Consider the following 22,359-nt stretch of genomic DNA (forward strand, 5'->3'; position numbering starts at 1 on the left):
TGTTGTTCACACTCCAAAGCCTTCAACATGTTTAAATATAAATCCCTGGAGCTTCTAGCTCTTAGTACTTATTACTCCCAGTTAAGCAAAGGAAGAGTTGAATCTACTCTCAAGGTTCTGTAATAGTTATTCTCTATAACCTCTGTCCATTCTAAGTCTGTCTCACAGAAGAAACCAAGAGATTTACTATCTACAGAGTACAAAAAAAAAAAACAAACCCCGCAATGAATATTTTTAGTATTTTATTAACCTTAACAAATCAGCAAATAAAGGGGGGGTCACCTGTTTGGAAAGGAATCACATTTTAATGGAAGCTATGAATATATAACAAACTATATACAACTGTGTCAGCCATCAACTGAAAACTAATCAATGTAATCCAAATCTTCTGGGATTCCAAAACCTTTATCTATTCTGCTCTCTTCAAATCCAAATTTACGCTTGGCCCAGGACTTTATTGAAAAGATATTATCTGTAAACAGAATGAAAAACATTCATTTTGAGTACTTAGGAAAGCATGAATTAGTCTCAGCTACAAAAAAAAAAATACTTCCAATACTTCTCCTGTGTGAAAAAGGTACATAGTGGGGAATATCATTATTAAGTAGATTTAGAACAGAAAACACGAGGTTTTTGTTAATAACCTGGAAAAAGAGGAAATAATTTACTTAGCACTGAATAAAAATATGTTATCTTTATCTTTTCTTGCTCCTCTTTTACAGGGAGACTGAAAGCTACACTGTAAGCCTGTTATAGTGATGAGGTAAGTGTGAATATGCATAGTAAGTATTTTATAGGTCCTTCTTCAACTAGACACCTACTATGTGTCTGTCTACAGCTACAAAAATTGGATTTAAATTAAATGTTAGGGCCTTTCTAGTCCTGCATGTTTGTTCAAACACTGTGTATTTTTTGAAAGTTAAAACAAATTCAAGAAGTTTATTTTAGTCAGCACTTCTCTGCTTCTCTTTTAGCATCATATTAGCATATACATTTTGTTCAATTTAACATAATTTTCACTGCAGCATTTACTGAAACTCATTACATCATTACAGCCTTAAGAAGTGTTCCCTTTCTCTGCACAGCTTAAGAGATATTTTTCTTTTCTTTAACCACCACACATTTGGTTTTAAAACTCTCTTCAGAAGAAAAATATGCTGCAGCATATAACCAAATTGTCTAATTAAATAGCAAAGTACTTTCTACAAGCTGAAGCACAGTTCCTTTACCTCACTCAAGGCCTTGAGAACAGCCTGTCACCAACAGCAGAAAGCCCTGACAGCTCCCAGAAGTTATTTTTAAATACATAATTTTATTTCCCCATATGCAGTAAACAACCCAGATATAAAATAATAGTCCAAAGACTATGACAATGATATCCTGCTGCACTTGGCACAATCAATGATAGGAAGCATTTCATCAGTAGGAGATCGATTCTGCACAAAAAATTTAAAAAATATTCTAAATAATTTTAAAAACCATAAGGACATACAAATTGCTTGCTTTGTAAAATGGGAATAAATACAGCAAAGCTAAGCAACAACAGAAAATTGAGTTAAACTTCCATATGAATGTAATCACAGTAACATTCCTTAAAACTATGCATCATTTTACCTGTCAAAACTGATCAATTAGTTTAAGAAAGACCTACTTTGTATCAGCATCCATCACATGGTAGCAGCAGTAAGATTTCCCAAAACATTCTACTCTTTAGAAAGACATGAACATTCATAATAAAATGAAACTTTCTGAATACCTAGGCATCACCATTTCCAGTCTCTATTGCTTTCCTGATCTTAGGAGATTTTAACTCATCCAAGGAAACAAGTTGCAGGATTTAACAGAGTGTACAAGACAGCACCAGAAGGAAAAATCTGTTATGGCATATGAAGTACACTCAGTAACTAAACTGAGAAGATGTATTCTTTTTGTTGAATCATAATAGTTTTACATGTAAAATAAACTTCTCTATGTTTTCATAAGTGAGGACTATCCTACGTCAAGTCTTAATCAAATTTAAAGTTCTTAACACTGAGTAGGTCTTTTACTGAAACTGCTCTAGTGTAAAGTTGTGTCACTGCAATACACACCAGTCCATCTGTTGGCTGCCTCCTTGGCCACTTGGTTTGTTTGGCCTGAAACAGAGAAAAACACCAACAACAGTAAAAGCATACATTACAGCAAAATCATCACAAAGTTTCAAGGCACAGAGACTAAATTTTTATTGATGTCATTTTTATGGAACCACACAATTTAAGAAAGTTATTCTACTGCTTCCAAACACTTTTTTTATACTTTCCAGCAAGCACAAAGCTAGGTTAAAGAGGAGCAAAGAACATAAAAGATACCATATGAACAACTGTAGGTTTTTAAAGGGTATTTTAAAATAAAATAACCCCAGTTTGGCTTGCCTAGGGGCCTAATTTTCTTCACCAAGATTAGAAATGGATACATGGCCCAAAGATACCAGAGGCAACAGAGATGAAAATATTTTATAACCCTCTCTATACATAAGTAAACCAACCATCACATGGGTATGCATGACTCTATGTAGATAAGGAAAATGACAAGGCAGCAGTCTGTCACATCAATCCAAAAGCTTATCATATAGCTCTGGAATGTCTCCCAGGCTTTGAGGACCTCCTCAATGAAATTAAGATAAAATAATGCTTCTGGCTATTAAACTTGGCTTATGTCCCTTAATACCATTCCAGAACTAAACACGTAACAGTAAATTACCATCACTACAAACAGGTTTTGTATAGTTTCCATGAGACAAAACAATCAAGGAGAATTCCTCTTAGATCACCTTGCTCCCATTGAAGTAAGAACTGAATAGAATCAAGCAGGTCAGACTGTAACGTGGGAATTTATCAGAATCATTCTGGTTCTCACGCCTACACGTAAATTTAGTTATTCCCAGTCAGTCTTGTTAGCACTTGCATGATAATACTCATTTGAATGGTCAGCATGAAACTTGTCTCCAGGGTACTAAGATGTGAATACATGATCCATTGCCATACACATTACACTTTCAGTAAAATTAAATTATGTTGAAAAATCATCTGCTAGCACACAGGAAGAGAAGTCCTCCCTATTGCAATCTTAATACTCCTGTAACTGATATAAAAATCTATTACATTGGAGTAATGTACTATTTCAAAACCAATATAGTTTCTAAAAATGGTCTACAATTAGAAGATTCGAGCACAGCATGAAGAAAAGTGAAAAAGATGAGCAAAAAACTGAGTGGGAGAGAAAACGGCATTTTTGCTTGCTTGCGTGCATCAGAAATTCAAGTTGTTCCTCACCTGAGAGAGATACCTCTTATTTCCTTTGCTGAGTGCTTGCTACCATCCCCACAACTGGCAGCACTGACAACTTACTTGCAGGTAATGGTATTTGGAACAGTACCGAAGTTAACCCTATTTAAAGCAAGTCTGCAGGGTAAGAGCTTCCACTCATCAAGACTTTAAATATGTGACCTATGATACTTCCCTCAGCATTTTTCTAAAATTCTACCATAAAACTTGACAGCTATATCTGACTCCAAGTAACAAAGTTTGAAATGAAGTGGGAAAAAGTGGGATGGCATTAAACTCCGTGGATCCAGAGCTGTGAGGTGACAGCATCCTGGGGTGAGGGAGCCAACCTATTCCACAGCACCTGCAAAGTCTCAGTAGAAAGCTCAGCTTTGCTGGAAGCAGCTGACCTGCTCAACATAGTGGCAGCATAGTGCACTGACATCCAGCAAACACTGCTCACGTGTGTCAAAATATACACATGTGATCATGTGGTTGGAAAATGTGACATCACACCTCTGTCAAGGAAAAAGCTGAAATGACAACAGACACAGGCTGGACAACAAGTTAGAATGGCAGTCACTGCCTAAAACTGAGTTGTGGCTACAAATGAAAACGTGGTAGTGAGAGCAGGAAGCTATAATGGGGAAATCCTGTTATAACAGATATAAATAGATAGATAGAGAGAGGGAGAGAGACAGACAGACAGACATACATATAATCCCCAGTGTCTCATGGCTACAGGTGAACATTTAGCTATCTGAAGGGCAAGATTTAAGTCCCTTGGGATTAAGTCTTGCCTATGATTGATTCCATTGCATGATCTTGTGGGTCTGCTGCAACCAATACCATGCCTGGAAGAGGAACACAGGACAGGCTTTGATAGCTATGGACCTGCATCTCCTGAAGACACCAGCCACATCTGCATCATTGCTAGCATTTTCCAGAGACCTCCAACTCCATCACAAGAAAGGACAGAAATGAAGAAATCTGCACCTTCACTGCTTTCTGGAACTCTTTCATAGTTGCTTGCTGGCGATTTCATTGGTTGCATCACCTGTGTGTATACATGCACGGAGGATGAGGGAAAGCAGACACCCCCCAGACACATCTACTTTATGTATGGGTGTAACTAATTCAAAATCATGCTACTTCTGACTGCCTACTCTCTAGCTCCAGGGGATCACACAGCCAGGCTGGTTTTCAGACTGCAACAAAAAAGAAAGCTCAAGATCTAAACACAGCAATAGCATGGGAACTCAAAAATATACACTCCAAAGCAGAATGAGAACACCAACTGTGTGAAGTTGTAAAAAGGAGAAACTCAAACACAGCACTAAGAGCAACTGGCTAATTGCCAAAACCATCACAACCATGGAGTCTCAAATTTGGCTGGAGTCCTTCTGATCCTCCTGCTCATCAGAGCTCTAACTGAACTTGAGTTTTGGCAGCTACTAAATACTGCTCCAGTACTGAATCTGCACAAGACAATGAAAGGCAAATATGCAGTAGAGGTGAGCAATAGAGGAGGCAACATTTTCCAAATGCTTCCAGATGTTTTCATTATCAATAAGGCTCTACTTACAGTCTGTATCTATACATCTGCATACAGGCTGACAATATATGCAATTGCTGTCTGGAAGCAGCAAAACAATCCATTTGTTCTAGACATTACTTATTTATTTCACCTATATGTGTGACAATAGACTTTTCCAGTCCTAGGTCTGCAGGATATAAGTCATTTATTTGGTTGAGGCACATACCTGTATCCTCTGCTGACTAATTTCAGGTATATTTGGCATTTTCTAAAGAAAGAAAATGGAAGTTTGCATTTTTGTCTCCAAAATTGAACAAAAGCAATCGCTGTATGTACAGCAATGCAAGGCTCAGGAGCAGCAAGACCTGAAGTGCTGGTCTGTTATGCCAGCAAAACACAGCTGGAAATATGCCCAAAACAGTGAAAGGCTACAGGACAGAGAGTTAACTTCAACCACTCCTCAAGAAAGTTTTTTTTTTTTCCCCTCAACACCAAGTATCTCTGGAGAAGTGCAGGGAACTCAAAAAGCCCAGATTCTGGGAGATGATCCATTATCCCAAGCATCTGTGATTGTCCTTATCACAGGGACAATCCCCTCCACCTCCACAGAGGAAAGCAAAGGTATGGAAAGGAAGGTCCAGCTGCAGCAAATGTCTGAAAAGAAAACAAGGGTGGGTTGGAAACATGCCTTTCAATGCAGGTAAGTGGCATTCTACCAGTGACTTGCAGGTATTTTGGAGCAGGCCAGGCGACTGAGATGACAAAAGGGCATGTGGACAGCTGTCAGAGGTGCACTAAGAAGCTTCTAAAGCACATGGACAGCACTTGGTCAGGAGTCAAGGCCAGCAGCACAGAACATCAGCACAGCACAGCAGCCTAAAAAATCTCAACAGGCATTATACAGTGACTCAAATCATTGTAAGGCAGCAGTGTTTCCAATCTGACTGAGGAAGCCCCTACAGTCATTCTCAGCATACTGCAGAACTACATCCTCCTCTTTCCTTCTTCCCCCAGATTCTCTCACTTTTTTTCCACTGGAAGGGGGAGATGGTTGGAATTAAAAGTCCTATTTGCATTCCAGAAGCTGTAGAATGACCAAAAGCTGTAGAAGTCTCAAATATTTCCAGAGGGCAAAAAACAATTGTGATAGCAACAACCACCACCACCTCCTCACAAACATTTTCTAAATTTACTTTAGGCTCTTCCTAAAATCTTTTTTAAGTCTCACACATACCATTAAGGGAACACTAAGGATACAATCATGTAACAGTACTCAAATTAAGACTGTAAAGGCAACATATTATAGTTCCAGTGGCTATAGTAAAAGAAACAAAACAACAACAAACCAATGACCAGAACCAGCTCACAACCACCTGAGCTGGTAGAAATTAGCGAAGAGCTGCAGCTTTCTTTGATCTCCTACATCCTACTTTGGTGTTTTCTGGATAACTTTAAGGACTTCCAGGAACCTCTATTCCCTAGAATAACAAAAGCTAATTGTATTTATAAAGCTTACACACTTCAGTGCCAGTTTTGACCTACCCCAACTAATGCAGAAAAAAAATGGTATGGACTTCCTCACTTAAAAGGCACATGACTGCAGAGGGAATTAGCACCTTACCAAGGAGAGAGTCACCCATCAGCCTGTAGGGTGTTAGCAGATACATGCAAAATACAACTGCAGTCTTCAGCATGTGGGCGAGGGAGTAATTTTACAGCATGGATCACAACTCCTCTGCATAAAATGCAGGGAACAGCTGCAACTGTTCTCAAGGACCAGGGAGGATTATTAGCCCAAAGATTCCCAATCTCTCTCGAGAAATTGGTCAGGGTAAATTAAGTGCATTAAGTGAATTTGAATTCCTGTAATAAATATGCATTCTCTTTGACTGAATTCAAAGATGAAAAATGGCAATTGCCATAGGAACTGTATGGGAACTTGAACCTCGCATGATTATCCACTGCCTTCTGCAGAGAGTTACCCATTCTCTTGCACATAGGTTGCCCTTACTTTCCAGAAACATTACCTTGCCACCATCACAGTGGCAGATATGTTTTCCTACTTCTCCTGGGGCAGCATCACTATAATATCCTGTGATGCAGTTTCCAGAATTTTTCCCAGTAATGAAAACATCTCATGCAATTAAAGACCCCATCTCCAAAGGCCAGGGTAGAAGGTGAGCATAGAAACTACACACTTGTCATCCACAGAAAGTACAAAAGGTTATTGCCTAGTAATTCCTACCCACAAGTCCATTTTCAAACTGACACCACAGACTCTGATCAAGAACCTGTGGTTTGCCATTGGAGACTATTTATGGCAATGACATGATGAAGTGGCTTCTTAAGTTCCATATTTGAGTATCCTTGAGAATATGTAATCTACAACTCTGTCAACAGGCTGAATTGTAATGTGGCAAGAAGAGCTTTACAAGAATGTTTTGTAACCCTCTATTAGGCAGATATCTCCACACTGCTGGAAATCTTTATCATCTCCCATGCTTCCCAAAGAGGTCTTTCCTCTTATAAACAGAATAAAGAGCTGCCATGTAGAGAAGTGATAGCACATCAGAATTCTGTCAACTCCTTTGAATCCAGAGTAACACATCACTTCCCCCATACTCCAGTATCCCACACAATACTTTTCCTTATTATATTAATCGACAGGTCACAATGCTTCAGAATTAGTGACTAAATTCAAGTCAATGTGTAAATATGATTTTTCATTTAAATAGCATCACATCACAAACTCAACACAACTTTTTATACTGACTTACTTAGACTCTGAATATTTCAGCACTACAAGAAAAAGCACTGACAATTATGAATGCTTCCTACTCATCTACAGCTATTTTGAAAAGCACAGAATGCAATATAAGCTATCTGTGACAGAAAAATACTCAAGAATATTGATATACGAATCAATTAAATCAGGATTTCTGCTGCAACACCTGTGTATTTATACTTGAAAATGAACCTGAGCAAATAGATACCACAGTGCCAGTCTTGTCTACCTGGTTAAGACATGGCATTGCACAGTTAAGCTACTAAGAAGCTGATTCATATTGCTGAGAATATGCTTTTAAAGGGTCTGTGATATCTGTCAGTGTGTTTGAAAAAAAGTGTCAAGTCTTATCAGCAAAAAACTCTCTCTTGTCCCATATGAAAAGGTCACACTGTCAAATTTCATCAAGTATGTACACAGGGTTTCCTTGAAAAACGTCCAACAGAGTTGCTACCAAAAAACTCCTCTATGTAAGACATGCTCTTGCACTTAAGTTTACTACATTCATGTACCTACAGAAAAAGACCATTTACCTTTCCACTGCTGTATTTGAAAACCCATGCTGAAATCTTAGTTGCATAACTAAAATACATCAATTTTCATCCAAAGAGCAGAGGGAAGCAAAGAGCTTGCAAAACAGAAAAAAGCACACCAACTTGATTCAGGGCTCCCTGACATCACCCTGTTTTTCTTGCACTGGACAACTCTTCCTTCCCCATTTCAGTCACTAATAAACTCCACACCTCCAGCACAGCTAAAAGAACTTGCACTCTTCTAAGCTGCTGAAATGTATTTCATAAGGAGGCCCATCCCAGGGCACCATGGTTTTTGGCCAGTTGTGGATTGCAATCTGCTGTCACCTCACGTGTTGCAGACATTGCAGAGAAGAATCTGGAAGGCATCACAACAGGTTCTCTGTAACCACAACTCAAGGCACGTTCAACTTTACCCAATGCCATTTCTGAGGTACTTGTTGCCTGGTTTTAAGGTTTCAAATTTTCTAGCCCTACAGCTTAAGGCTATCACTTTTTTCCATCTTCTCTATGAACCTGAGTAACAGGCTGTTCCTTCTCTTTTCCTGAGGGGATACAGATATGTAAAACCCACCAGGAACCATCTTCTTTTGAGCCCTATTTTTGTAAAGTTTTTTTGTCTCTTAGAATGTGATTGCTCAATGTCCTTTTGCTCTACTCTGAGCACTTAGTTACATGAATATGCGAATGCTCTGAAATAAATTAGATATATCCAGGCAGGATAGCCAACACTGACACTGTTATATCTGAAGCCATGCTAAAGCCTTTAGTGCCACACTTTCTGCCTTGAACAGAAAGATTATTTCATACATGTCACTGTATGTTATACTACTGCTTTTGTATCTCAGTATGGGGGTTTTCTTGGCACAACAAAAATCTTATATTCAACCTGTAAACTACTGTAACTCTGACAGTAACCTTTTTTCAAATCCTCCCCACTTAACCAACTGCCTCAGATCATTTGGGTAGCACAATATCCTTGAATACAGGTAACACCCTTGCACATGCCACTACTGAATACTATCCAGTGTTTATTAGACTGTTTTTGCAATTTGTCATGATAATTTTGAAATCCCACTTCTGTTCTTTGTCCATGCAGTCTCCCCTAGTGTCATCATCTGCAAATATAACAAAAAAAATATTCCATTGTATTATCCAGCTCATTAATATAAACACTGAGCAGATGCACATACATGACAGACAGTATTACAGAGTTTTATCAATTCCACCTCCCTAATACTGAATTGCTCACAAATTATAAAGTAGTCTGAGATTGAAACTACTGCTATTTCACCAGGACTGTATTTCCCTACTTTCCTTAAAACAGTATCATGCAAAACTGAGTCAAAACACCAAAGACAAACTTCCCCCAATCTACAAAGATCTCTTACAGTGGCAAAGAGAAAACCTCTGGGTTCTTCTAGGTGTTTTCAAATTGGTTTTCTGTTCTGAATTTTTCTTTGATATCCTGCTCTTTTCAGTGAAACTAGCTCATATGTAAAAATGAGAAGGGAAGAAAAAATATTGGAAATGTACCAACATTAGTCTTGCATTTATACCATCTGCCCTGCAAAAACTTCAGTTAAATAGCACAGAACAAGGTATCGATATTGGGAATATACAGTCATAATCCAGATAAACCCATACTGAAAATGTAACATACCATTCCATAAAATATGGGATATATCTTAACATAAAAGATTAGCAATATCAAATAATAAAAAAATTAAGGTTTTTTTAAGCAAGGCCAGGCAAAATCTCAATTTGACAGTCCTGCATGTTAGCACTAATAAACGAAAATCGACAGGACCTTTCCTGACCTAAATTTGCACGTGAAAGTCACAAAAAGATATAGACCAGGTACATTCCTTCAAATATCACCATAACTTAATCAAAACGGTCTGAATGAGTGCTACCATACACAACTAACCTAGCAGGTCTAACACTGCAAGACAGAAGCAAAATACTTACTCTACAAAAGCCTTTTTGTTTCATATATAAATGGATCTATAGATTAGTTCCATTCGATGCTTTCATCAGGGCTTTAAAACATAGTCAAATGGATTGCTACCAATTCACTCCTAAATCAAAGAGTGTCATAAATGTAGCCTTAAGTAGCCATTTTCCACATCACAAATTTTATCAAGCATCTACCATTCCTAAGCAGCTCAACAGCTTTTGCCATAAGGATTTACTGGTTCAGACAATAAAGCTATTCCCATATACTTCACTTATGAGCCTCTTAATTTTTTTTTCTGTCATTCCAATATAAACAATTAAGAAACAAAATAAAGAAAAAAGAACAAAAACAGTTCTTGTGAATGTTCTCATTTGATTGCAAGAAAAAATAACCTGAAAGGGTGGCAAATTCATTTAAGCAGGGTGTTTGTTACATATATAAAGATTTGGTCCTCCAGCTGCCTCCTTTCTGAGTGCCCAAGAAAAGCTCCACTGACAAAACACAGCTTTTTGCTTTACTAGCTAAAAGGCAACTTCTCTTTAAAGCTAGTTGGCTTAAGTTGACACTCCTAAGAATAGTTTGGCTAGAATGTGTTTTAAGTATAAAAACACAAATATGCGTGAGTGTAAACATTTAGAACAATTTTCCTTGCAGAGTAACCTCTTATTTGAAGACCAAACACAGAGACAAAGAAATTCTCTGAAATGCAGAGAATAAGGGCCTTTTGCTGAAAGCCAAATGACCCTTCTGGACTTCAGCTTTTTAGCTTCAGCCAAAACCCCCACATTCACTTTAAGCTTTGTGCCTTAGGTGTGTATGTACTAACACTTAAGTGGCTCAGTTTGTCCTGGTGGCCCTCCAATCATTATTCTTCATGGCTGTTATATTTTCTTTCTTTCCAAGTGCCAAAAGCTGCTCACCCATTTACGTAGTCCTGTTGCTGCCTCATTCAGGTTTTTTCAAATCCATTTTAAAACAATTCAATTCATTGAAGAGTTCATGAAAATGCCCTTATGAAAACTTGTCACCTGTTCCTAGTTGGTCAGAAGATCCCTGGTTGCTCTTCAGGGACACTACCACGTGACAGACAATTCTGTGAGGTACATGACAAACAACCACATACGAAAGTCTTGTGAAGAAGGCAGTGAAAGACTTCATCAGATTTTCTGGACGGAAATAGAGATTTCAAAGACCTCAGGAGAGTCGACCACAAGACACAGGCATCTACACCATCAGTTCCTAACTTGAGCTGACAGCTTGCTTTTATCACTGGCGAACTTCAGCACTGGAATGAAGGGCCAAGGTAAGAACTCTTCAGCTTGCTTTTGTCAGGGAACATCTTAAACCACTACATTACAGCCTCTGGTAATCACAGTCAGATTCTGCTTAGTAGGTATTTCCTTTGTCAAAGAACCAGCCTTTTCAATAGCTGAAATGCAAACAAGCCTCCTTTGATTTTCAAGATTGAAAAAGAAAAAAAAAATACAAAGGCTGGAGATAAAGGAGCAGATACTCTGCCTAAACTGGTAATTCCATCCAGTTTCCTATTACCAAAGGAGTTTGGATCAATAATCCAAGTACACATTCATAACTCCTTTCATTTAGTATCCTGTTCCTTTTCTCAACTTCACTTAACAACTAAAATTTTAACATTACTGTATGAAACTATGTTTACATACAAGTACATTTACTATTCCTCATTCTTCCTAGAAACTAAGTTATGTTTAGTTTACATAGGTTTAATTTATCTTTTAATGTAGTTTTTGAACAGGTAATTTAATTTGTCAATCTTCCAAATGAATGGCAAGCCATTCCAAGAAAAGTATAGTGACAGGGGAAAAAACCCAAAATTCTTAGTTTGATGCAATTAGTTGAGAACCAGAAGAGTAAACGTGTCCTTTCATTACTGGAGCATATCTATATACATTGTGGTACTCCATGATGGAGGGCAAAAAGGTGTGGGTGTGTGAGCTGTGTAGTTTTGATTAGTAGCAGATAGTCTGCAAGTTACATACATGAACATCCATTGTCTATTTCCTGTCATATCATCATCCAGATCTTCTGGAGATACATGTATTAAATATACAATACTGAGACTAACATATATAAACGTATTTTATATACATATATTATAACATATATAAATATACAATAGATGAGACTAAAAAAAGGAGCTCTTGCTTTTTAAACTGTTAATTTTCTATGTACTTTTAAGTGTCTGATTCACTCCAAAGAAAGCTTAGTTTAACCCACTAAGACTAACATACATGTGAGTGAAGATACAAGTCTAACATCAGCAAAATGAATAATTTCCAACTGCAGACCTTTGTTAATGGCATTGCTGCATAAACTGTAAGAAGCACAGCCTGTCTGTCAGTTGCCAGGTGCATATTCCATGGTCTGTAGCTAGGAAACATTGTCCTAATTGCAAACTGAACATAATGCTACTAAAGGTGATTAAAAAAACATTTTCTCTATAGGCTGCATCTGTATGTATGCTATTAATCTTAGTGGCACCTGGACCAGGCTTAAAATTATTTGTAGACTTCCACTTTTCTACATGGAAACATTAGATTTTTAAAAACAGATATTTAATAGCTCATTAGCTGATATTGCCGACAAGGCTTTTTAGTTTAAAGCACCTTTCTGAACAATCCACCTTTGAACAACAACCCATTAAACCCTTCTGTAAATTATTGGCATTCTGACACATTTTGAGTAAAACTGATGCAACTAATTTTAGAGTCTCTCTATTAGCCAGGGTAGTCCAATCTTCATTTCATTTCTTCACTACTATTTCTCTTCTGGGAACAGGAACTACTCCCAGCATTAGTAAGAACCTCCTGAAGAATCTAACACTTGGTACTAAAGTTTTTGTAACATCAAGTACTTCTGCATATGTAACACATTTTCAAACTGATTTGAACACAGGGGAATAGCTAGGTGTATCAACAAAAAACCACACACCAAAAAAATCAACCCCCAAACTATGCACTCCAAAAAATCCAGTAGCTAAATCAACATTAAGTTTTCAGCATTCACCCTTCAGATATTAAGATGAATGAAAAAACTGAACAATACAGAACTTTTTTCTCATAATGTCTGTATACCCTGACAATTCCTCACAACAAGCTGAAATTTTCATTGTTTAGTAACATGAGAATCAGATACTTTTGAAGGACCTAAAAGGAAAAGAAAATACATTTTCAAGTACGTATTACATATAACATGACATTTTCATGGTATTCAGTGAAGTCTGGATGTTTTACCAAAATTTGTTTTCACAGAACCATCTAAGTATTAGTTTTAGAAAATAATCAAACTCTGAACTGGACTGGCAGCAATGCCTCTGAGATGACAAATTCAGAGAGTCAAAAGAATAACTGTGGGTATATGTAGTTTGAAATCATGTCCATTTGAATCACTTGCCTCTCTTGTTACAGGATATAAACAGAGCTAAAGTAAAAAGTTTGACACCAAAATTGCTACATGTGTTGTAACTGGTAGTTTGCTAATTTTTGAGAAAACAGTTTGCCTAGACATGTTCAGATCACTGTTTTAAAGGTAAAAGCCTAAGACATAAAAGCTATCAGTAACCAGACATTCGAAAAACACACTAAATAAAAAAGGAATGCTGACAGGCAAGATCTCAGGCCCCATAAATATTAGTAATCATACCACACAGAAGTCACTACAGTATCTAACTATTTATGAGAGAGCTGCCCTATCCAAAGGCACACATTAACAAAGCATGGCTGTTGTGAAAAAAAAAAGCAAAGGCCCAACGTTTTAATAAAGCATAAACCAACATTCCTCTTATTGCAGTAAAAGAACAAGAAGTTTGAAATTCTAGAAATGTTTATTTTACAGTGAGCCCTAAAAGTGTCTAGCTGTTTCCAATTACAAGCTGACCAGCAACTCAGAGTAAAGTCCCAACCGTTTATACACTTAGGCTGCCAGACAAACTTTTCTATAAATTTAATTATGAGAAAATTTTTATTAGCTCCCTAACACCTCTCTCTGGTGGGCAGAAAGAATTAAACATATGCAGCAGGTTAATTTTGATATGAGGTGGAGCTTTTTCTGTTGACTTTATGAAAATTGCATAAATTATGAACTATTGTAAGCTTGCATTCTCTGTGCAATGTCATCTGCCATAACCTTTATAGACTCTAGCAGCATCACATCTCCAACTCTGCATATATACATGCTATCTCACATAAGAGACAAATCTCTCTACAATGGCTGCTCTCCCATGAGAATATATTCCAGCCTACATGGACACATCTCAAAGGTGAGAAACAATGATCCTGTCCTGCACAGTCTGAAGCAGGATCACAAGTTTAATAGAAAAGTATAAAATCCCACTATCTGTTTGGCTTATTTTTACTTAGAATGACTCTGTTCAGTTTTATTGCCTTTGAGAAATAATTTATTAATCAATCCTAACACACAGAAAGCGTCTTAAACAACACTACCAAGCGGCAAGGACAAGCTTCTAAACTGCACAGGTCATTGGAAAAAAAATCCACACATTTTGCTGTTCTAGATATGTTTTTACAATACCATTCCTGTAAAATGGAATTATCTGAACATATCCACAAAACCAGACTATTACGTAGCTTCCTCTAGTGGCCAGTCCCTAAATCTTGTTGCTTCTGCTATTTAGTCTAGTTGCTTGTTACACACAAATTCTGTTCAAATACTGTAAATTTGAGAAGTCATTAAGATTTCTACTGCAATGTACTTTTAATACAAAAGCCAAGGAAACTAAGCCAAAACATAGAGTAAAACATTTGTTAGTGACACTGAAAGGACAAACAGTGAAGTCAGCAAAAACCAGAGTTACTAGTTTTCCCATTTGCCCCCTTGTGAATATGCATTATAATATATTTAGTTACATGGTCAAGCTTGACTTTCCCACCACAAGATTCAGGAAGCAAAGACAGATGTTCAGTTTTTAGCTGAGTCTTCAGATACTTGGTATGAATCATTCAAACTTTTCTTTTGACCCTGAAAATGGTATATGTGTGTGTGCATGTGCACGTTTTATTGAGGCTTGCTGCTGTGCAATTGGTTTGTTTCTGCAAAACTCCACTGAGGGAGAGGGCAACTAAAAAGACACAGCAAAGCACTCACCAAATTTGAAGGCCACTGAAAACAGAGGACAATTTGATATAGCCCTAAAATACTGCAAGAAGAATCAAGACAGCTCTCTGTGATATGGGATGAGAAGTTAACAGGATGAAATTTTATGCTGAGCATCAGGAAGATTTCCTTACAGGCTGAAGTCACTAAGCAGGAAAAGGGAAAACCCAAAGGACGAAATTGACAACTGTCCATTACAAAACATATTTTACTGAACAATTCAACTAAAGAGTGCAATTACATAACATAACAGCCATCTCTGATCAAAAATGAGGTAGTTAGGAATCTGCCCAGGTGATTTAACTGAAAATAATCCCAAGGGTCATGTTATCTAAATTGTACAGAAGTAGAAAACTGTATCACCTACATGCAGTTTAAAAATTTGTGAATAAGTAACTTTTATTATAAGGGGTTTTTTTTGTTTAACAGCAGCAGTAACTTTTATGTCTAGCTGAATGCATTCCATTGCCTGAGATTCTTTATTGCCTTCTAGCTTTTGCCTTTGCACTTTTCTGCACTCTAGAACCAAAAGAAATGCCCCTGAATATTTTTTTCCCATTCTGTCTCTTCCATAAAGCCTGTCAACTTCCATTCAGCTTTGACAAGGACATTAACTCCCCAAAACTAACATCACCATTTATTCACTCATTCAGTGGAAGCAACAATGCACACTGCCAGTGCAGCAATGTCTGACAAAACATATAATGAAGCAGAAACTTTTAGAATTCAGTTCAAGGACTGATTAATTTTGAAACACTACTGCATAATCCCTTGGGAAGCCTATAGGTAGCTCAACAGTGCTAACCTCACAAGTCCCTTAAATGCTTATCCCTCCATCACAGAAATTCACATGGAGCTTTCACACACTTGGTTAAAAAAACCCAAACCCACAACATACAGACAAAAGACAAGGGCACGACTGAAGCAATTAAGTATTACATCTCCTTCCCTTTCTCTCTTTCTTTTCAGGATACTGGTCTCTTGCCAGCTAATGCAGCTTGCCCTAGCATTGCAGCTGTGATTTGCTCCCTCGTGCCATACTTCGGAACGTGCTCACTGTGGCTGTTTCAAAAGAGAGGCTCTCAAACCACTCTGTGCAATGCTGACTGTAAGGGTACCCCAGCAGTTAAAATACCTGACACCACACATCCCTCTGCTGTTGGTATCTGCCTAACCTCCTTCATTTCTACAGCTGGAATCAGCTGGAATGTTTCTCCTCAGGAGAGTAGGCAGCAAGGGATTTACAGCACAGTAACTAACCTCAGGTCTCAAGTTTGCTTATTCCCTGGCATACCATTACATCCTTGGGGAAAGATAACACAGCTGACAAAAACTGTCACAGCCTCTCAAAATAAATAATATCTGTCCAAATTTGGTGAGTGCTGCCAACTCTGTTTATGTTCTTGGCTTTCTCTCAGAACAGTTCTAAAGCTGTGGACTTAGTAAAATAAGGAAAGAGGGAGATTTAGCCACATCTTTATTCAGAAAAAGTTCTAGGCCTGTTTCTCGTCACTGTGTAACAGCATTTTGGCATTCCAGCAACCTGAATATGCAGTGGTGCTTGGGTAGCAATGTAAGAACCTAATAAATAAAACATGAAAACTGTAGTAGAGAAAATTCAATAAAATTTCATGCATGCTTTTCATTTTTCATGCTAAGGATCAGAATATTAAGTGCATTTCAGTGCCAAATTCTGTATTAAAGTCACTCATCATTTCTTGTATTCTGTTAGTTAGAAACTCCAACCAAAACCCAGCATGTTAGAGACAGTACAGTCAGTCAAGAGTGTAGTAATTGTCATTTACACAAAAGTAGGTTAAGTGTCTCTAATGAAATGCTTATGTTTGTTATAGGCAGAACAAAGTAAGTAGAAAGATACCTGTCTTAACAGCATGGAACTGAAGGAGCCAGACACTCCTCTTCCTACACACATTCTAGGGTACAGCACAAGTCAGAAAACTAGTATGATTCTGAAAAGGATGATCCTGATGTTAATTCTAAAACATCAGAGTATTTTTAATTATAGGATTGTTTCTTAACTGCTCAGGTGGTGGCAGAGTAAATATCAATAAAGCTCCTCATATATAATAGAACAGAACATGAAAAGAAATGGTCAGGGTCAGTGTACCTGTTTTATATTGCTCAGCTTTAAAAAGAAAAGTAGCTATTCTTTGACTAACCTCTGAGTACCAGACTTTAAGCTAAAGAAGTGCAGACCCTTTCAGGCAAAAGGTCACTTTAAACAATACACAACTTACGCATCTCTTCAACCACGTCTGGATCACACTCCCTGTATTTGTCTATTTCTGTCTTTAGCTGCTCTTTTTTCTGCCGAAGGGCAGCAAGTTCCTTCAGCAGCGCTGCACGTTCCGCCTGAGGATTCAAAGGATGTTGGGAGATACAAAAAAACCCCAAACATTAAATCACACAGAAGACAAGGGCATGACTTGTATATAAAAACATGAAAATTTAAAAGCTGCTTTCACTACTCCTTTCTGTCTATGAACCACTTGAGCGTTTTATTTTATTACATAGAATTCTCAGTGACACTAAATTATACTGAATACCAACTGGAAGGAAAAAATATTAAGGCCAAAATGGCTCAATGAAAGAATAATTTTCTACAGCCTTTGAACCATGGTTTAACAAACTCCAAAGAGATCGCTTAATTATTGGGCTTAAAGGTTAAGCAGCATTTAGGAGTGCTAGTCTTGTAATTAAAGATGGCATTACAGAAAAACCCACCATCCACCCTTCCACAAACTGAGATGCTGTGTATGAACACCCTCTGAATTTATTTGTCTCCTCCTTTTTCCACACCATTTAAGAGCAATAGCCTCAAAAACAAATTCAGATATTTATGGCATGGTAGTCTTTGCTGGGATTGTACACAATATTGACCTCAAAGATTCTATCAATCAATAAGAATCTGCAGACACTGACTCACCATGAGCTCTCCCACAGCCAGCTCAGCACATATTTCTAATTCAGTCTGTAGTTACAGACAAACACTGCAACTGGCGGATATTCAAATTACTCAAGATAGGGTAGCCTAGAAGAGCCAGATTGCATGAGTTTGTAAGCCATCAAGATTTTACTAATGGCAATCTCTGTGGTAACCCAGCAGTCTAAAGTGTTTGTGGATTTGGGGTTTTGTTTAAGGTTGTTGATTTTCCTTCCTCCCCAAACTTCCATATTCCCAGTGCTTTTGCCAACAGTTTGGATTCAGCATGTTCTGAAAATGCAAAATGGAAAGCAAAAGTTTCCAGATGCTGAGGTATGGAGGTGAGATGCTTGGAGACGTACACTGCAATCCAGATTTTTATGACTTTTTCTGATCAGGAAACAAAATGTTGGAAACATCAGCCAGAACAGGATTTCCAGACCAATAGCTTTCTTTAGGGCAGGCCACATGCTGGAGAAGCCCAAGGTTGAAACAGTTTGTTTCATGCTTGAAACATGACAAGCACAATGAAGTGAGAAACCTGCCTGTGATTCCTGATCATTGTGAAAGAAAGAATAAAGAATCTCGGTTAAAGATACTGCCAAAAAGAAGGTTTTAATTGAATTTGTGGAAGTGCAACTTTGAGTTTGATGGTAAGGTTCACTCTATTCCTTACTAGATAAATGAAGCGTACATAGGGAAAACCTAGAGTGTATCTACAAAAGAGTTTGGATTTGAAGATTTGGCACTTTCATACAAAATTCAATTCCTCCTGAAAGCTTCTGGCTGCCTCTGTTTTATTGGAGGTTTAAATCACTTTAGACATCTCAACGCAAGCCAGCAACTTAGAATACCATATGAAGTATTGCTAACTAGTATGTTGGTTATGACAAACATGAAGCCTAGATACAGTTTTGCAGTGTTAACAGCCTCAGTATGCAAAGAGCACTGGGCTTTCCATAGCTGCTCACAACCATAATTTAGGAATCTATATTACAAATAACCAAACCAACATCTAAGTTGGTAGTTACCAGATGTGGCAGTTCAGCAACCATTGGCAACTTTGGTACACATCTTTGGGTAGTTCAAGTTTTAAGATATTTTTAAATCTGAAAATACCTGGAAGTACAATATTAGTATTTACAAGAAGCACATACTTGTAGAGCTATTTCCTTGTAGGATTATCTCCCCCCAAAGCAACTTACAGTATCTTCACGTCCAGTTTTTGATTTCTCAATGCTTTTTTGTAAAGCCTCTTTTTTCTGACTGCTTTCAGCAAACTGATAAAAAAAAACAAAGAAAAATATCGAAATTTTTCAGTCATATATTTAATATAGCTATAAAATGTGCATACATATTAATGTATTTAAATAAACAAGTGGATACATATTTTTGAAATATATGTACATTAAAAAAACATTAAATTTTTAAAATACACATATAACGATAATAAAGATAAAATAAATACAAAAATGCCCAAATGTAAATCTGAGGCTCTGAACCACAGAGAAGAATTACAGGAAGCAACTTCAAGTCTAAGAAATTTTCATTCCTGTGGCACATAATTTTGTTATATACTGCATGTTCATCATAGGACTAAAATCCTATTTCATACCATAATCTGGCATCTCTGTGCAAAGGACCCTGTAACATGGAGGCTTTGGATGATTTCCTTTGGTCCTTTTCCAGCTGTCCCTATTCAATGGAAGCAGTGACAAAAGCTGTAGCAGGTCCACCTGCTCAGCTGTGGATACCGGTGTTCTCAAAGTCTGGTATGCCACTGGCACAGCCCCAATCCCTTTTACATGCTGATGAACAGAAGCCTCTGTTCAAAGGCATGTAAAGCTGTGTCCCCCCCTTTTACTCTGTGGCCCTTGCACTATTAGACCTCACAGAGATCCCTTCCTTGAGGCAGAGGAATCTCACAGGGCTGCTGTGAATAATCCTTCAATTTTTCTGTTACATCAGGAGAAATAATTTGCTAAGAGAGATCTCTCTCCATTAACCTGCCACTCATCTTGAACCACACCTTTCCAGTTCAGTTGGCAGTTTCCAGAGAAACTTTGGAAACTCTCAAGCTGAGCAGGAGTATGACTTGACCCTCAGAGACACCCTACTCAGCATCAGACAAAGCACCTTGAAATATTAAATGAGATGAATGAGAATGAAAAAAAAAATTCTAAGAAAATACAGTTTGAAAAAATGTTACTCCATTGAACCTGCACGAAAGGGAAAAAAAAAAAGAAACAATAGCATGTTTTTCAAGTGCCCTTGGTTTTAGTTTTAAAATGTTCTGAGCACCAGTTTATCAGTATATCGCACTAGCTATGAAAAGAACAGCTGTCAGAGCTCAGGTTTTACTCTGCCCTACCCCAAAATCCCCCACATGAATCCTCCATTTCTACATTCCCTACTGAGGATCCCACTGAGCGCAAAAGCATTCCCAAGTATTTCTTGCAATCCCCACCCTTGATAATTTAACTACATGGTTTATATCACGCAGCTGACATAAATGCATTCATACAACACATACTGAACTCCTCTGGAGTTATAATCACTTCTCAGTTTCAATTTATACTAACGTTTGGTCCATATTTTCAGAATATTAAATGCAAATGTATGATAAATATTATGCAGAGCTTGCTGCCAAGTCTTGGAGACCAGTCATAACAGTAAAAAGAAACTCCATACTGGTGGTCCATAAAGATTAGGATACAGCCCAACTGCAGTTCACTGGGTTTAGTGGTTCCTTTCACAGCTCCATTTTTAAAAAGAATTACTCTGTGTTCATGCATGTGTGGACATGCATACAGACAACAAAGTCTCCTCTCTAAAAGAATGTTTTCGTTTTCTTCAATTTATATAGGAATTATACTAATGGTAAGACATAATTTGAGGAAAAATATTTTTTGAGGAAAAATATCCAGCTGTTTACTTGCTGCTCTCAGTGTGGGTAAGCCACAGCGGCAGTGTAGATTTCACTATGTGGCTTGAAGTACACCAACATCTTAATTTTGGTGGATGGTCAAAGAGTACTCCTTCCAGGCTTTCCACAAAATTCTTAAAAGACTAGGTATGTTAGTCCCCACACGATGCCATACTAAACAGAAGTATACAGTTCAGAAGAGGGTATGTACTTAGGTGCAGTTTGCAGTTCATGAAGTCCAAGGAAGACAAACCTCAGAGCACGTCATCTGGCACCTCTGAACACAGGAGTTTCCTGGACCAAAACCCACAGAGGAGGTAGAGAAGCCAAGGAGCTTATCTAGACCTTTATACTGCAAGCGCAAAGAAGCCAATGCTCTCTGCAAGAGAGGTCATAAAGGTATCACTTTCTCGGGTTTTTGTTTGTTTGTTGGGGTTTTTTTTATTCATTAGTTCATAAGGAGTGTTTCTGCTTTCTCTAAAATGAATGTACAGAAGGAGCTCTCAAGGCAGTGCAAACGATAAATGCTGGTTTTTCAGCTTAGGAAGCACCTAACACGGTATCTTATAATTTTCTTGATTCCCTATATTCCACATCATGTAATAATGCAAGAGACATTAATGACAAACTGTGGGAGATAAAGGATCTTCTTAGATTCAGCCCTACTCAACATGCAAGGTTGCCATGCCATGAGGTTAGAAGACCTTCCTTTGTGTAAAAATCATCTTTGCTTTTAGGCAATCTCATTTAAGATACTATTTTTTTATTTCACAGATTATAATTGCTTGGGTATTCTTGGATTTTTAAATTATTCTTTATTACTTCACATAATAAAAAAAAAAAAATCAAAATAAAATGACACCTCCGCTCGTTGTGTATTATTTCGAAATCATGTTGGTTATCCTCTGTGGCAACAAATAAAAGATGAGGATAAGGAAAGGAATAGCAGAAGGAGGCATGATATTGAAAAAACCCTAACCCAAGACAAGGATTCAGAGGGCGAGGAACAGATGGCCTGGGATTGTACAAAGAATCTATGACTATGGGAAAAGCAGAAAGGCTTGGAGAGAGAGAGGCAGGAACACAGCTGAAAACAACTATCATGAAAGAAGGAAAGACAGTCAGCAAGGACAAAGGAGTCAGAGGAAGGATGGATACACATGATACAATACTTAGTTGAAAGGTAAGTGCAAATAACAGGTTACAGGGCATTGAAAGAAAAGA

At 37.6% G+C, this 22,359-nt stretch overlaps 1 protein-coding gene across 2 annotated transcripts in view; it reads right to left on the bottom strand.

The window, feature by feature from the left end:
* Nucleotides 1-225: 225 nt before the first annotated feature.
* Nucleotides 226-22,359, bottom strand: part of MND1 (meiotic nuclear divisions 1) — a 37,101-nt gene continuing 14,967 nt past the window's right edge. Inside the window, exons 5-8 of one of the 2 annotated variants that reach the window (XM_066316836.1) lie at nucleotides 19,415-19,489; nucleotides 17,524-17,638; nucleotides 2,091-2,135; nucleotides 226-472 (exon numbers count right to left, since the gene is read on the bottom strand). In XM_066316836.1, the coding sequence (XP_066172933.1) occupies nucleotides 366-472; nucleotides 2,091-2,135; nucleotides 17,524-17,638; nucleotides 19,415-19,489 (342 nt within the window). In that variant the 3' untranslated portion in view covers nucleotides 226-365. Of the gene's footprint in view, nucleotides 473-2,090; nucleotides 2,136-8,997; nucleotides 9,276-17,523; nucleotides 17,639-19,414; nucleotides 19,490-22,359 lie in introns of those variants that run through there. The other variant, XM_066316837.1, reaches the window with a different exon arrangement.

The sequence above is a fragment of the Sylvia atricapilla genome, chromosome 4 (assembly GCF_009819655.1).
Source record: "Sylvia atricapilla isolate bSylAtr1 chromosome 4, bSylAtr1.pri, whole genome shotgun sequence".
In the NCBI taxonomy this organism is placed as follows: domain Eukaryota; kingdom Metazoa; phylum Chordata; class Aves; order Passeriformes; family Sylviidae; genus Sylvia; species Sylvia atricapilla.